This window comes from Cryptotermes secundus, unplaced genomic scaffold (genome assembly GCF_002891405.2).
Source record: "Cryptotermes secundus unplaced genomic scaffold, Csec_1.0 scaffold1054, whole genome shotgun sequence".
NCBI lineage: Eukaryota > Metazoa > Arthropoda > Insecta > Blattodea > Kalotermitidae > Cryptotermes > Cryptotermes secundus.
The window spans coordinates 385,294-400,574 of record NW_019719379.1 but is presented as its reverse complement, the minus strand read 5'-3'; the positions used below and the strand labels follow the sequence as shown (position 1 = coordinate 400,574).

The 15,281-nt window shown below is 36.4% G+C and overlaps 1 protein-coding gene across 1 annotated transcript in view; it reads left to right on the top strand.

Annotated features, from left to right (window-relative positions):
- Positions 1-15,281, top strand: part of LOC111865949 (neutral alpha-glucosidase AB) — a 32,975-nt gene that overhangs the window by 6,620 nt on the left and 11,074 nt on the right. Inside the window, exons 4-10 of the mRNA XM_023854394.2 lie at positions 169-342; positions 7,904-8,116; positions 9,007-9,108; positions 9,964-10,213; positions 11,780-11,919; positions 12,827-13,014; positions 13,683-13,921. Coding sequence (XP_023710162.1) covers positions 169-342; positions 7,904-8,116; positions 9,007-9,108; positions 9,964-10,213; positions 11,780-11,919; positions 12,827-13,014; positions 13,683-13,921 — 1,306 coding nt within the window. The remainder of the gene's footprint in view (positions 1-168; positions 343-7,903; positions 8,117-9,006; positions 9,109-9,963; positions 10,214-11,779; positions 11,920-12,826; positions 13,015-13,682; positions 13,922-15,281) is intronic.

Genomic DNA, 15,281 nt, shown 5'->3' with positions numbered 1-15,281 from the left:
TTTTTTTTTTTTTTTTTTTTGTTTGTTGGCTCTCCTTTTTTTTTTTTTTTTTTTTTTTTTTAGATATCTTTATTTTCCTTCTAGGACATCTCATGATTACAGTCCTTAAAATTTTTAGTAATGTGACTTTTTTGTATTTCTAATGAGTATTCCTCTGTTCTCTAACAGGTTGACAGTCATAGAGAAGACAGCTGAATTTATTTCTGTTATGGCTGGGGCAAACAAGGTTACTGTTCATGCAATTCCATTTCGTGTAGATTTGTTCTCTGGAGATCAACTAGTCATATCTGTGAATGCAAGGGGACTTATGAAATTCGAACATATACGTCCAAAGCCAGAACAGTGAGTATGCAATATATATGAATTCATTTGAGGGACAGCTGTGTCTTTATTCATTATGGCAAGGTTAATTAATTTTTTAAACCAAGAGATAATCTTAAATATATCTTTGTAAAAGGAAGTGTAATTGTAGAATAAATGATTTGCTTTGTTGAACTGGCAGATTTGTTGTAGTAATAATAAAAAGTCTTTCACTAGACTTGTATTGATTAAAACAGATTTATCATTATAGGTATTCTGCTATTATTTTGTTTATAGCAGGTTTATAAATAGTGGTGTTTCCCAGTTTTTTCACAGCTTGTAAGCATAGGGAGGGAGCTACAAATATTATAGTGTGAAATAAATTAATATGATGGAAAACCATCAAGAGTCGTGTTGGGTTTGAGGTTCTGACAGTAGTGACCGAAGAGTGCTATCTTAAGGCATGATACAGCATGAAGCCTAGCAGAAGTTTACGATCATGTTGGAGGAACATACTTCCTCCATCTTTACTCTTGAATAGTAAGCCAAGCAAATAACCATCAAGAAGCAGCAAACAGAGCAATCAGAGTCTTAGTATTCACGAAAGTGGATAGATGTGGACCTGACAACATTTTACATTAGTTCAAAATCTTTTCATATTATAGGAACAGAAATCCATTGCTTTCAGGACTTTCTTATTATAGGTATGCATATCAGTTTAATGTTTACATTTTAGCTGAGGATAAGCAGAAAATTTAATATCACATGACCTGTGCTCATTTTTATATTGTTTTCTTTTTTAAATCTGTTGCCTTCAGCAGTTCTGTGCACTGTAGACTTCGGTGTGTATGCAGCATTATCATTATTGAGTGTAGGCCTACGAAGATTTTAGTACAATAGATTTTTAGAAAATAGAGGAACTTCTGTCAGAACTAGAATGTGACTAGATGGTGACTACAGAATCACAAATTTGCTTTTGGAGATAATAACTGATGACTTAAAAACCTCAATAATATTGTATTTAATTATGCAATATATTGTAAATTTCAAAGTTGCTGTAGTTTTCCAAGCAGCAGAATAATATTTCATGTCCTTTTTAATGTATATAATTTTAAATAATTTAATTAAAATTTCAGGTTTGAATTGGATACATTAATTCATTAATTTAGTTAAAAAAATATTGTAAAATATTTTATACCCCATTCATCTGCAAGTTTTATATGTACAAAAATGAGCATTGTACTGTCATGAATTAACAAGGTTAGAATTTATGTGGTTTTACTTTTTAGGTGCATTGTCAAAAATAACTTCAGAATTCACTTGTTAGTTTCATCACAGTATGGGAGAGCTACACTGAATTTTGTTCATTCATTATATGAATTTGGTGTAGTGTAGATCATTTCAAGGGTCATGGATTCTTCATATGTATTTTCAGAATCTTTTGACAAATATGATAAAACTTGGTGTACAGTGTATGGTACTTACATGAGAATTAACATGTTTGCTTTAACTGATTTCATTTTGAGGGCCACTTTACATAAAGATCTACCATATACAGGGTGTCCCAGGAGGAATGTGCCAGACTTCGGGAGGGTGTTCCTTATGTTAAAGTATTCTGATATAACCCAAAACACCTATGTCCAAAGTTGAACAGTTACAGAGATAATGGCCAGAGAAGTGTGAAACTTTGACAGGTGTTAAGACACTTGTTGATTACCAAATACATATTAAACCTGGCAGGAATATGTGGTTTCTATAATGTTAATAATGTACGTAACATCAAACTAACTTGTGAGTGACATGAAGCCATTAAATTGAACTACAAAAAACTTGCACGCCATGTCAAAGTTGTCGTTAGAGTTTCAAGCACTATACATGACACATGAATGGCAAGCACTGACGTAACATTGCTGACTGCGCGTTCTGGTATGCGAGTGTATGGGGCCAACGTGAGCTCTCATCACCACACTCAAGGACAAACATAGATAAGACTTGTCAGCTGACAGGTACAGTGCGTGGACCCGCCGGAAGACCACACTTTTCTCAGGCCATTATCTCCATAACCATTCAACTTTGGACATAGGTGTTTTGGGTTTTATCGCCATAATTTAACATAAGGAACACCCTCTCGAAGTCTGGCACATTCCTCCTGGGACACTCTGTATACTGGCATATAAGATGACCAGTTACACTTAAGAACAACCACCAAAAATTAGGGGTTGTCTTACACAGGAGGAATAAATTGTGAACCTTAATTCCTTAACTGCTACTTGATGCTTAACAATTACTATGTGTCACTTAACATCATCATCATTGATTAGGCCATGATTGGTCTGTTCCATCCACTTAAAAGAGTATTTTGGACCCACCACCTTCATTGTAAATTTTGTCATCTAATTGGGTTGTACGTTACAATTATCTACAGAATTCATACATCTTTCACTTGTAGAACATGATGTTTCCATTCTGATCCAGATTTTAAAATTTTTATTATTTAAATAAAAAAATACTTACTTCTTCCCTAATTGTAGTATTTCTACTCCTCAAAAATTTTGTTTCTGAAGTCTGAAATTCCCACCATAATTATTTCTAATTAATGCTCATGTTTAACATAATTAACACAGAGATTATAATGAAGTAATATATATTGGGAAAGCATGACCACAGTTACCACAACTGCTAAGTCGTCAAGATGAACTCAGAATGCATACCATTTGCAGCAGCTAATGCAGTGTAAGCAAATACAGAGTCAGGCAGCAGCCCAGACAGGTACCAGTATAGGTGTGATGTTCTGTGATTATTTATAACAAGCTTTCATCTCAGGTCATCACTTGCACACTGAGGTTATAATATTTAAAGCATGACAAAATTACTGTAGTACTGAGACTCCATTGCTGTGGGAATGAAATATGAATCATGTTTCTAGTTAGAAGTAGTTGCAATTACCAGGTCATCTAGTGACTGTGCTGCTGCCCAGGAATTTGATGTGACAGAAAACACTGTAGAAGACTGGAGAAAAAACTGAAGATCTGTTAAAGTGTATGCTCAAAAATATATGTACCAGTATGAGAGGCACCACATAGTGGCCAGATCTTGAGAAACATGTGACACACATGGCCAATAAAAATGGTCATCTTACCTGGCAAATGTAGCCCTAAACTTAATTTTTTTAGTGACAGTTCAGAGGTTGGTATACGAGGGGGTACCCAAAAGAAACCAAACTTAATTTTTTTTAAACTTATTTATTCAAATTTTAAGCACAAACCTTCAATCCCCTTCAAACTACTCTCCACCTACACTAATACACTTGTCTAGTCTTTTATTCCATTTTTCAAAACATTGTCTAAATTCATCTTTTGAGATGCATGACAGCGCCTCCGTCGTTTTTTCCTTTCATGTCTCTTTTCATTTGAGGAAACAAAAAAGAGTCGCACGGGGCAAGGTTGGGTGAGTATGGAGGGTGAAGAACAGGGGTCATACCATTTTTGGTCAAGAACTGTCGTACAGACAGGGCTGTGTGAGCAGGGGCATTGTCATGATGGAAAAACCAGTCACCCGACTACCACAAATCTGGCCGCTGAGCTTCAAGTCACTCCCGACAGCTCCACAATTTCTTCAATGGTCCGTCGTCGATCTTCCTTGATGATTTCACGAATTTTTTCAACATTTTCATGTGTTCAGGCCATGGAAGGACTACCAGAACGAGGTTTGTCATCAATTGACATGTCACCATTTTTGAAATGGGAAAACCACTCAAACACTTGAGTTTTCCCCATAGCATCATCCTTGTACGCCATTTTTAACATTTCAAGAGTTTCTGTTCCACTTTTTCCGAGCAAAAAGCAGAATTTCACCGCCACACACTGTTCACGAAAATCAGCCATTGCAAAAACGACGATCACACAAAACAGTTGTCACTCTAAACTTTGCCGAAACTAGTCCTTACCTTCTGAAGCAACGGTAGTCGGCTTATCGACTCAGGAATGTTAGCTCTATGCGCTCATAGTGGCAAAACGCGGTACTACAAAAGCTCTGCCCACAAAAAAATTAGTTCAGTTTCTTTTGGGTACCCCATCGTATATGCCAGTATATGTGGTAATTGAACTCTGCATATATTGTCTTTAACCCTTGACAGATTGTTATATAATTTCATGTGTGGTGTGTATACAAGTATTACTGTTTTATGCACACTTTAAGTAACTGTAAGAGAGTTTTTTATTAAACTCCATATATTGCACGTATATATTGTAAGATATAAGGAAGGATAATACCATTTGAATATTAATATGTATTTCATTCATGTGAGTTTTTTATTAAACCCACATTACTTATGGGCCTAAACACAGTTCGGGACTCTTTCTGTCTTAACAGGAATCCAATAGATACATGTTATATCTTATATGATGTTTACATAATTACACAACCTGTTAAGCATATGGTATCAACAGTGTTATCAATCCTGCTATCTCCTGGCATGTAGTTCATGTGTGTTCAGTTTTTAACAGTGCAGATACCTGTTCAGTAAACAAACATAACATGTCAGCATTTCACGCTTTTTTTTGCCACTTGAAGGTTGCATTTGCCGTCCTTTTGTGTATGTGTGTTTCAGAGAGGGAGGGGGAGAGGGAGACTGGTAAACATCCAATCTCTACAGTAAACTTCGGCCTGTGGGCTTACAGACAAACTCTCTTAAGAAACCAGCAGTTTATCAGGCACTCAAGAAATTTACAGCAATTTATGGAACTGACGGTTCATTACCATGGCCACAAGAGCCTGCCAGTGGTCCAAGTTCTGAGCAACATGAATCCAGTCCACACCCTCACATCCTATCTTTGAAGTTTGTTTTGATATTATCGTACCTATGTCTAGGTCATGTTAATGGTCTCTTTCCTTTAGGTTTTCCTGAAAAACTTTGTATGCTCCCCTCCCCCATATACTAAATTCTTTGCCCATGTCATCCTTGATTTGGTCATTCTACTTGCCACGAGTGTAAATTATGAAGCTCCTTTTAGCTACGTATGTATTGTGATTTTGTCCTTCATTCTGGCGATGAGATATCAACATATGCAATGTATGCTTTTAGGCTGGCCTTACTAACATCTGTTAGAGCTTCTTTGTTTTTTTTTGGGGGGGGGTTATGTTATGTTTTATGTTATGATGGAAGGTGTACTAGTGAAATTAAATCCAGGATTGCCATGGCAAAAGCTGCATTTAGCAAGAAGAAGAATCTTTTTACCAGCAAATTGGACTTAAATTTGAGGAAGAAACTAGTGAAATGCTACATTTGGAGCATAGCTCTGTATGGGGCTGAAACATGGACACTTAGGGCAGTAGATCAGAAACATCTGGAAAGTTTCGAAATGTGGTGTTGGAGAAGNCAGAAACTGCCTTCTAAAAGAAGTTATCGAAGGAAAGATAGAGGGGCGGATAGACGTGACAAGAAGATGTTGTATGACCTTGAAGACAGAAGAGGATACTGTCATTTGAAGGAGAAAGCTCTAGATCGCATTAAGTGGAGGAATTGTTTTGGAAGAGACTGTGGACCTGTCGTCTGACAGATTACTGATGATGATGATGATGATTATTATTATTATTATGTTATACCCCAGTAAATTATCATCATCAGCATAGGCCATAAACTGATATGTCCCATTCAGTTTTAATCCTGCCATGTTTTCATGGACCTTCCTAATGACACATTCTGAAGCAAAGTTGAAAAACAATGGTGATAAAGCATCTTCTTGTTTCAAACATTCATGAATAAGAAATGTTGAATTGAATGTATTTTGCTGTACGTTGAATTTAAATGCATTTTAATTCATTTGACTTGTTTCATTCTGGTCCGTCACACTCATATTATGAAAAAGTAAAATAGTTCCGTCCAGTGTGACTGATTAAGATTTTCTTATTTCAATTATTCATGCCCTTATATGTTTTAGTCTTCAGAGAACATCTTCAGAAGGACACCTTTACATCAATACTGTTAGAAGCCACCATTACAGTACATGTTCTAAAAGTTAAAATATATACATACAATATAAACAGTATACAACTGGCTGTAAAATCTAAAGTCTTTACAACTACAGTGGCTGTTCCAATACTTTAAAATATTTATAGTTAGTTTGTTAAGATGCTATTGGAATTCGTAAACCAAGCTGGTTCGTGTCGTCCCTCTTATTATTTCTTTTAATGGGGGCTGAATGTGTGCCACATTGTCATTCTTGAGAAGAGAGTTCTTTAATGTTGTCCTGTATGTGTTTGTGCCCCCTCGTTGATGTCTCCACCTTATCCTGGTGAGGGGGTTTGAGAATGCCAAGGACCCTGAGAGCTATACTAGCAGTAGCGTAGCTACTGGCAGGGCCTCCCTTGCTGGACAGGTGAAAGGGTAGGCATCAGACGAAGAGAGACACCAAAAACCAAAAACTGATGCCAGAAGCAGCGTCATCAGCAGCAACTTGAAGCACAGAGCAAATGATGCTCAAGATGGTTCAAGTTTGTATAGCAACAGGCGTGACCAGAGTGGTTTGAACGGCTGTTGTACTGCAATATGGAAAGCAAATGGAAAAACTACCACATTATCACTTTTCCTGGATAGTCTCTTTCCAAAAGCAGAATATTGCATTAAGTGGAGGAACTGTTCTGGAAGAGACTGTGGATCTGTCGTCTGGCAGATTACTGATGAATGAATGAATGAATGAATGGATGAATGAATGTGTTTGTGGCCCGCTGTGTTGTTTTTACTATAAGAACATTCAGCCCCATCAAAAGAAGTAATAAGAGGGACGACACGAACCAGCTTGGTTTACGAATTCCAATAGCATCTTAACAAACTAACTATAAATATTTTAAAGTATTGGAACAGCCACTGTAGTGGTAAAGACTTTGGATTTTACAGCCAATTGTATATTGTTTATATTGTATGTATATATTTTAACTTTTAGAACATGTACTATAATGGTGTCTTCTAACTGTATTGATGTAAAGGTGTCCCTCTGAAGATGTTCTCTGAAGACCGAAACATGTAAGGGCATGAATAATTGAAATAAGAAAATCTTAACCAGTCACACTGGAGGGAACTATTTAACTTTTTCATTTTAATTAGCCTGAATAATAGGCTTTCTTGAACTCTTTTAAGTACCTGGTGTATAGTCTCATTGTACTCTAATTTTTTTTCTGCATTGTGTGGTAAATGCGAAAATTTAGTCAGTAATTCATCTCTTACATGGAAACCCACTGTGATGATCCCTAATTATTTCATCTACATGTGGAGTTAACCCTTATACAAGGGTATCAAGAGAGTTTGATATGTTCTTCTGCACTTGATTTGTAAGATAGTATTATGAGAATATATGGTCACAGAACTTGAATGTATCATATTCTGTAGTATACTTGTTCTTGAGAAGTATGGCTATTGATCTAGAAATTTCTTAACATCACTAAATTTTAATTGTTTCCTTAAGATATGGGCATGAATTTGCCGTCATGTTACTTATGATGGTAACATGCTGTAACATTAGTATTTCCATTATCACCAGAAAAGCTGATATGATAAAGTAAGAATTAAATAAATCTGTTATTGGCATTGTTGTGTTTTTGTTTGCAGAAATGAAGCTGGAGAAAAGATTGAAGATGAAGGTGGTCCACACATTGATGACACCCTGTCAGATCCTGGTGCATGGGAAGAAAATTTCAAGTCTCACCATGACTCAAAGCCAAATGGGCCCACAGCTGTGGCATTAGACTTTTCATTTAATGGTGCTCATTATGCATATGGCATACCAGAACATGCAGATTCATTTGCTCTGAAATCAACAAAGTAAGTTATGTCTTGTTTCATCAGTCATTATTTTCCACACCCTTTTTGCTGCAGAACCTTTTGCTGAATGTGAGGGTTTCATTATATTACATAACGCTAGTAAGGAGACTGGTCTATAAGTAAACACAGAGAAAACTAAGTATATGTTGCTGTATTGTCGCCAGAGTGCAGGGCAAAATCATGACATGAAGACAGCTAACATATCCTTTGAAAATATGGGGCATTTCAAATATTTTGGATTGACAGTAACATGTCAAAATTTTATTCCGGAAGAAATTAAGAAGAGATTGACTTTGGATAATACTTGCTCCATAAAACATTGGGAAATTCTTGAATAGCTGTGCAAGTGGCAGCTTCTCAAGAAGGGCTCAGCTCCTTGAAGTTGGTTGGTCGATTGTTGAGAACATAGATTCACAATTCTGCATTGGTAATCTCTGTTTTATGGCAGTGTAGCACCACAAAAACATAAGCCTACCATTCAGTTCTATCTTGAACCATTGCAGGTCAGAAACTATGTTACTGTATGCAGTGTATTTCTATTATTAATGTTTTGCTGTTTATGTATGTCATTATGAGAGAAAATTGTTTAGCAGATTATATAGACTACACAGTATTTTACACAATTATATTAAGTTCATTGATAAAACTTGTTTACTTAATTATGTTATAAATTTTTTCAACAAATATATGCCTCACTTTAAATTATTGTATGGTATGAGAATCTGTTCATGTGGTTTGATTGCCTGATTGTGAAAGTACAGCCTAGATATTAAATTTGAAACAATAACTGGTTTAAATTCTGTTGTTTGATGAATACAAAAATGGGTTACAAATTATCGCCAAGATTCTTCTGTTAATGGAACATTAATTTCATCTTTCTTTGCTTACAGGAATATTGATCCATACCGACTGTATAACCTGGATGTGTTTGAATATGAACTGAATAATGGAATGTCGCTTTATGGTTCAGTACCTGTTCTTATAGCACATGGGTGAGTATGTACAATGTTTCTAATAGGTGTGGTTATATCTCAGTTTCATTATTTGTCACTTTCTGAATTGACAATGCCAGCCAGACTGAACACATTGAAGTCATTTACAAACAGATTTACAACCTTAGGTCAGGACAGCAAACATTGTTCAGAAGGTTTTCTGTCTGCAGTGGAACATCCCATATTTGTGACTCTGCTGTCTGAAGCTCCTATTGTCCATAACAGATGAAGCAAAAATTTCAAAAAGTGCCTGCTAGAATTTAAAATATGTGCCTCAACTCCTACTGACTGCCACAGTCGCCACTACAGTCAGGGCAACAGATGTGACTACACATGGCATTGTTTTCAGAGTTCATGGCTTGAGTTCCGGTGAAAGTGACCAATGGCAATTTTGACATACATTTTCTGTATACTTGTAGTCCTTTTTTTTAAATTTCTGTTACAGTATGCATGTATTTCTTTCATTATTTTTGTAATATTTATACCAGTCCCTTTAATGAACTTCTGTTATCTGAAATTTTCTAGCATTCGAAACAACCTGTTTCACCACCTTTCTGGATATGGGTGTTCCACTGTATTTGGAATTTTCAAATGAAGATACTGATTCTATTTTACTCCTGAATTTTTATATGTGTGTTACTCTGCTATCATTGTGTATGTGCTGTGTAGCCTTAGTTGGGTTCAGTAATTTGCATCTAGCATGAGATTTCTATAGGAATTTCTCTCACAAGATGAAAATGTATATTTCCAAATTCAATAAATATTCATTGAATCTTACGTGATTTGACTTCAGATAATTGTGGAAGTTTTATGACACCAGCTGGCATGCTAATATGCTAATAATATCTGTTGCAGGAATACCCATACAGCTGGCATTTTCTGGTTGAATGCGGCTGAAACATGGGTAGATATTTTGGGTACAGCTGACCAGAATGTTGTTTCATCAATAGTGAATTTTGTGTCAGGATCAGCCACTCCTCCCCAAGTTGATACTCACTTTATGTCTGAGAGTGGCATCATAGATACATTCTTCATGCTTGGTCCAAAGCCAAAGGATGTGTTCCGACAGTACACAAGACTGACTGGAACCACCCCATTACCTCAGGCAAATATCATTTTTTGTTTCACTAACCTGGTAGTTATGCTTGATTTTAAGAATGTGAAATTTTAATGGTTCAGTGTTTTAAGAGGTCTGTCTTCTGGGATATAATGCTGTTAGTCTATTGAAGGTCAGCCAACATTTCACAACATTTCAGAGGGACATTTCACCTCCACCTTTATGGTCCAAGAATAAGCCAAGCAAGAAATCAACATGAAGCAGGTAGCAAGCAGATCTCTGAAACTTTTGTTGGCTTTCAACAGATTACACAGTTTTATATTCCAGAAGAATGACATCTTCATAACCACCGCTTTGAGAACCTCAAATCCTACACAGTTCAGTATTTTATTTGAGAATTTTTACACATTTTAGAGTCATATGCAGAGAAATTTGGAAGTAAAAGAATTAGTCTGTAGAAACAGCAAAAGGTGGGCTGTGACAGTAAAAGTAAAAGTAAAGCTATCTCTGTAACAGGCCATGAAGGCCCATAGAGTTCAGAGACATCTAGGCCCCCACATTTTCTCTTGGAAATCAGCTCATAGATGGCAGTAAGGTTGTCAGCCATATGCACCAACTGCCCTTTACTCCCCAGGAAGATTCCTGGTACTCATTTATGTTATAGGCTGAGTTGACCCCAGGGCCATAGTGCATCTGGAAGGATTAGGTCAATTGAAAAGAATCCACCTAATCAGGACTCATATCTGCCACCTTCTGGCTTGTAGCATAGTGCCTCAACCAACTACACTACCATGTTCCCTAGGCTGTGACAGTACGAAGCATAATCATTTGCACTTCCTGGTGTATAATAATCAGTAAATGTCTTAAAGAGATACAATTTGCTTTACATTAGTTGTCCTGAGACACATTATGCACACCTGTCTCTCACTCAGACATTATCAACATATTAAAATGTGTTTTAGACAATTCTAAAATATTTTAAATGATAGGAATGTTGTATAGTAATAATAATAAAGAAATAATAAAAATGAACACCCACAGATCTCAAAATGATGGTTTAGTGAAGGGATGAGTGGTTAATTTGATGGATGAGTCATTGAGTAGCATTGGAAAATGGCTGAAAATAATACTGAAGCAAGTGATTGCATTGGTGGAGAAGGGAATGAAGTAATTTAAAAAAATCAGCATTGTTTAGTTTTACATATTGAAGTTGATGATAAAACTTCAGTGGACGTATTCAAATCTGCTGGGACTTCTTTAAAAAACTATCCCTCCTTAGTTATTTCTCAGCAGCAATAGATGCAGAGAAGTGGTTGTGTGGCTGTGACAAATTTCCACTTCTCCATTTGCATTCTGTCACCACCTTCCAAACACTGCTCTGCTCCCCTTCTCTGCACCATCCTTGATTAACCAACAAGCAGTTTGCATTAAAGAGAGTGCCATTACTGGAAATCAGTCAGAATTCATTTGGTGCATTAAAATGAAATCATGTTTTTCAGACAAGTGTATAATAAGGAATATCGATACACTGTAGATATTTTGAGGTCTATCAGAATGTATTTAATTCACTTGAGGTGATATAATATTGATTTATTGATTGTCTTATTGTTCCAGTATTTCGCTTTGGCACATCATCAGTGTCGATGGAATTACAATGATCAGGATGATGTCAGAAATGTTGATAACAAAATGGATGAATATGATATTCCTAATGATGTAATGTGGCTGGATATTGAACATACAGACAGTAAGAGGTATATGTTAACCATGAAGTAGTGTGATGAGCTTCTGTTTCTCCACATCTAAAGTGTTTGATGTAGCAATGCTTGTAGTTATAGATATGAATATTGTAACATGTTGGGTAGGTCACACGACAAGTAACTTCACACCGAATTGGATATAGTGAATTTTATTTCTCACTCGCTCTTACAATCACACCATTTACAATCTCAGAATTACTGCTGTCGGCAGTATCACAAATACTAGACTGCAATTAACTGGTTACTCTTTCTCTAGTAACTGGCTCAATCCTCACTGTCTAATCACTCACTACTAACTGACTGACTGACTGACTGACTACTCATTCTCTGGCTAACTACTGACTAACTGTTGAATAGTGTTCGCTGCTCCTTATTTAGCCTCGTTACGGACAACACAGAAAACAGTTACGTACTAGGCACCGCTGTTGCGTAATGTCGTGTTTACCGACTGCCTAGGAACAGTCGTTGCACGGACTCCCCGCCGTGTTTACAAAGGCGTTGCTGGGCAACGCTGCCAGGAGTTGTTTACAGCTACATAGCAACTGCGGCATCCTGTGTTACGTCACCGTGGCAATGGTTGGCTGGCGACGCCGCTCCTCTGCCACGTCACCACAGGGAAGGGGGTGTTTACCGAGCGTTGCACACTGATGGACGGAGTGGGGGTATGTGGCGTCTCTCGCGAGATCACAGAGTTCATGCAACCCCCACCTCCAGCTACGCCATCCACGTCACAATATGTTTCCTATTACTGTGCAAGAAAACAATCTAAAATAAATGTATTTTTGTTTATTAATACTTGTTCAACGTTTTTGAAATTAATGCAGCTCATTATATCCTGTGAAGGACTCTTTTTGATTCGTATGGAATATAATAGTAAATATATATTCTCTTCATTTTCCAGGTACTTCACATGGGATCCTGTTAAATTCTCTCAGCCCACAGAAATGATTAATAATTTGACAGCCAAGGGTAGAAAGTTGGTGACAATTGTTGATCCCCACATCAAACGAGACAGCAACTATTTTCTTCATAATGATGCAGAAAATAATGATTACTATGTGAAAACAAAAGATGGCAAAGTTTTTGAAGGTGAGTAACTTGTACATGCTTCACAGAGCATGAATAAATGCATAAAAATATTCATTTAAATAGTACACCTCTTTTCTTTGGAAGCCTTGATAACCATTGTGCATGTTATGGTTAGATTAGCTTTCCAATACCTTCAGTCTGTTGTTATTTATATGTGTATCTTTGGTTAGAATGTGATTTGGCAACGTTGAAGTTTGCAGCATAAACTAAGAGAGGTAATTTAAGAACTGACATTATTTTACAAGAGTTTTGCTTATTTTGATCAAGCATAATAAATATCAAAATACTGTACACAACTGCAACTTCCAGAAAGAATGCAGAAGGTGGTGGGGAGAAAAACCTTGCCTGAACCAAAACCCATGTACGACATGATTTGTATTTTTTATGTTATTACTATATCTTATAGTTAATTTTGCAAAATTATATGTAATATGTAATATCCAGCAGAAGGCTAACAAAAGGTTCCCTCATTTTTATAAGTTCTGAACATTTGTGCCATATGTTGTCAGATTCACTTAATTCCTCTTGCAGTGCTGCATGGTGATGTCTTGTTGAAAAATTGAATTTTGTTGTGAGTTGTCACATTTGTTTTGTGGGATTAGAAAGATATGAAACATGTTTGGTTACACAGTCAGTACACCTCAGTTAATTATTTATGATTGCTGTAGGTTGGTGCTGGCCAGGATCTTCAAGTTATCTGGATCTATTGAACCCAGAAATTCGCAGCTATCTTTCTTCACAATATTTGCTACAAAATTACCATGGTTCAACATTGGATCTTTACATATGGAATGACATGAATGAACCATCAGTTTTTAATGGACCAGAGATTACAATGCATAAAGACTCCTTACATTATGGAGGCTGGGAACATCGTGATATTCACAATATTTATGGTTTGCTTAATGTAAGTTCTGTTTTTAAATTATATATGTTTTTAGGAATAGTGGCATGAGATACCACATTCATATCAGTCTTGAAGTTAATTGAATATAGTGACAAAAGATAAAGATGATGTTATGCCTAAGTACTACACCATGAAATTACACATGGAAGTGAGGTAAAGTTCTGTTTTCTTGAGTTCGGCACTAGATAGACGTAAGTAATTAGCTTCCCATTCTGCCTGTTTAACCCTTTCAAGCACAGTGAGCTTATGTACTGCCTGCTTCAACATTAAGAAACTTCCATTTTGTCTACAGAGCTTACTTATGTGTTTATGTTTTTCATAAATAGCATTAACCAGTTGTTCTTTGCAATGGTGAAATATTTTTTCTATGAGGTAGGAGTTGAAATTTTAGACAAATAAACTTCATGCTTGAAAGGATTAACTCAAATATTTGGTAGAGAGTAAATTAGGTGGGCTCCAGAGACATATGGATATGATGGTGATAACAAATTCTTAGCAATTGTGTTAGAAATTTAATTCCAGCCACAGCCACATACTATGTAAGCTGTTATTTCACTTAATATTCTTGTACTTATGTAATGTGTCCTGCAATATGTTTTTGCAGTGTGAATTATATCTAAATTTTTCTTCCAAAAACAGAAGATCGCATTAAGTGGAGGAACTGTTTTGGAAGACATTGTGGACCTGTCGTCTGACAGATTACTGATGAATGAATGAATGAAACAACCCTTCTCTTCTTTTTTTTTACTGTCATTATTGTAATACGTGGTCTGTTCAAAAAGTTTCAGACCTATATTTTTACAATTTTTTCTTACATGCCTGCAACTGAGTGAGCCTTATCACCTTCAGATACTCCCCTCCTGCATTGATGCACCGCTCCCAATGCCATTCCCACTTCTGAAAATAGTCCTGGTACCCCTTTTTCAGGATTGCAAATATTCTGTAATCTCTTGAATTGTCTGAAGTCATTATCCTTTCAAAGTGGATTTCAGATTGGAACTAATAAGAAGTCTGCCAGAGCCAGGTCAGGTGAGTAGGGTGGCTGAGGAAGCACAGTTGAGTTTGTCACAAATCAGTAGCAATGCATGAGCTGGCACATTTTCATGATGGAGGAACCAGGAGTTGTTTCTCCACAACTGAGGTCTTTTTCTCCTGACATTTTCCCTTAGACGTTTCAGCACTTTGAGATAATACCAGCGATTCACTCTTTGCCCCTGACATAAGAATTCAGTTGCACAACGCCCTTTATATTTGAAAAAAAAACGTCAACATTACTTTTGTGCTTGACCTGATCCGCTTCACCTTTTTCAGTCTCGGTGATTTTTTCCAACCCATTGTGAATACTGAATTTTTGTTTTCA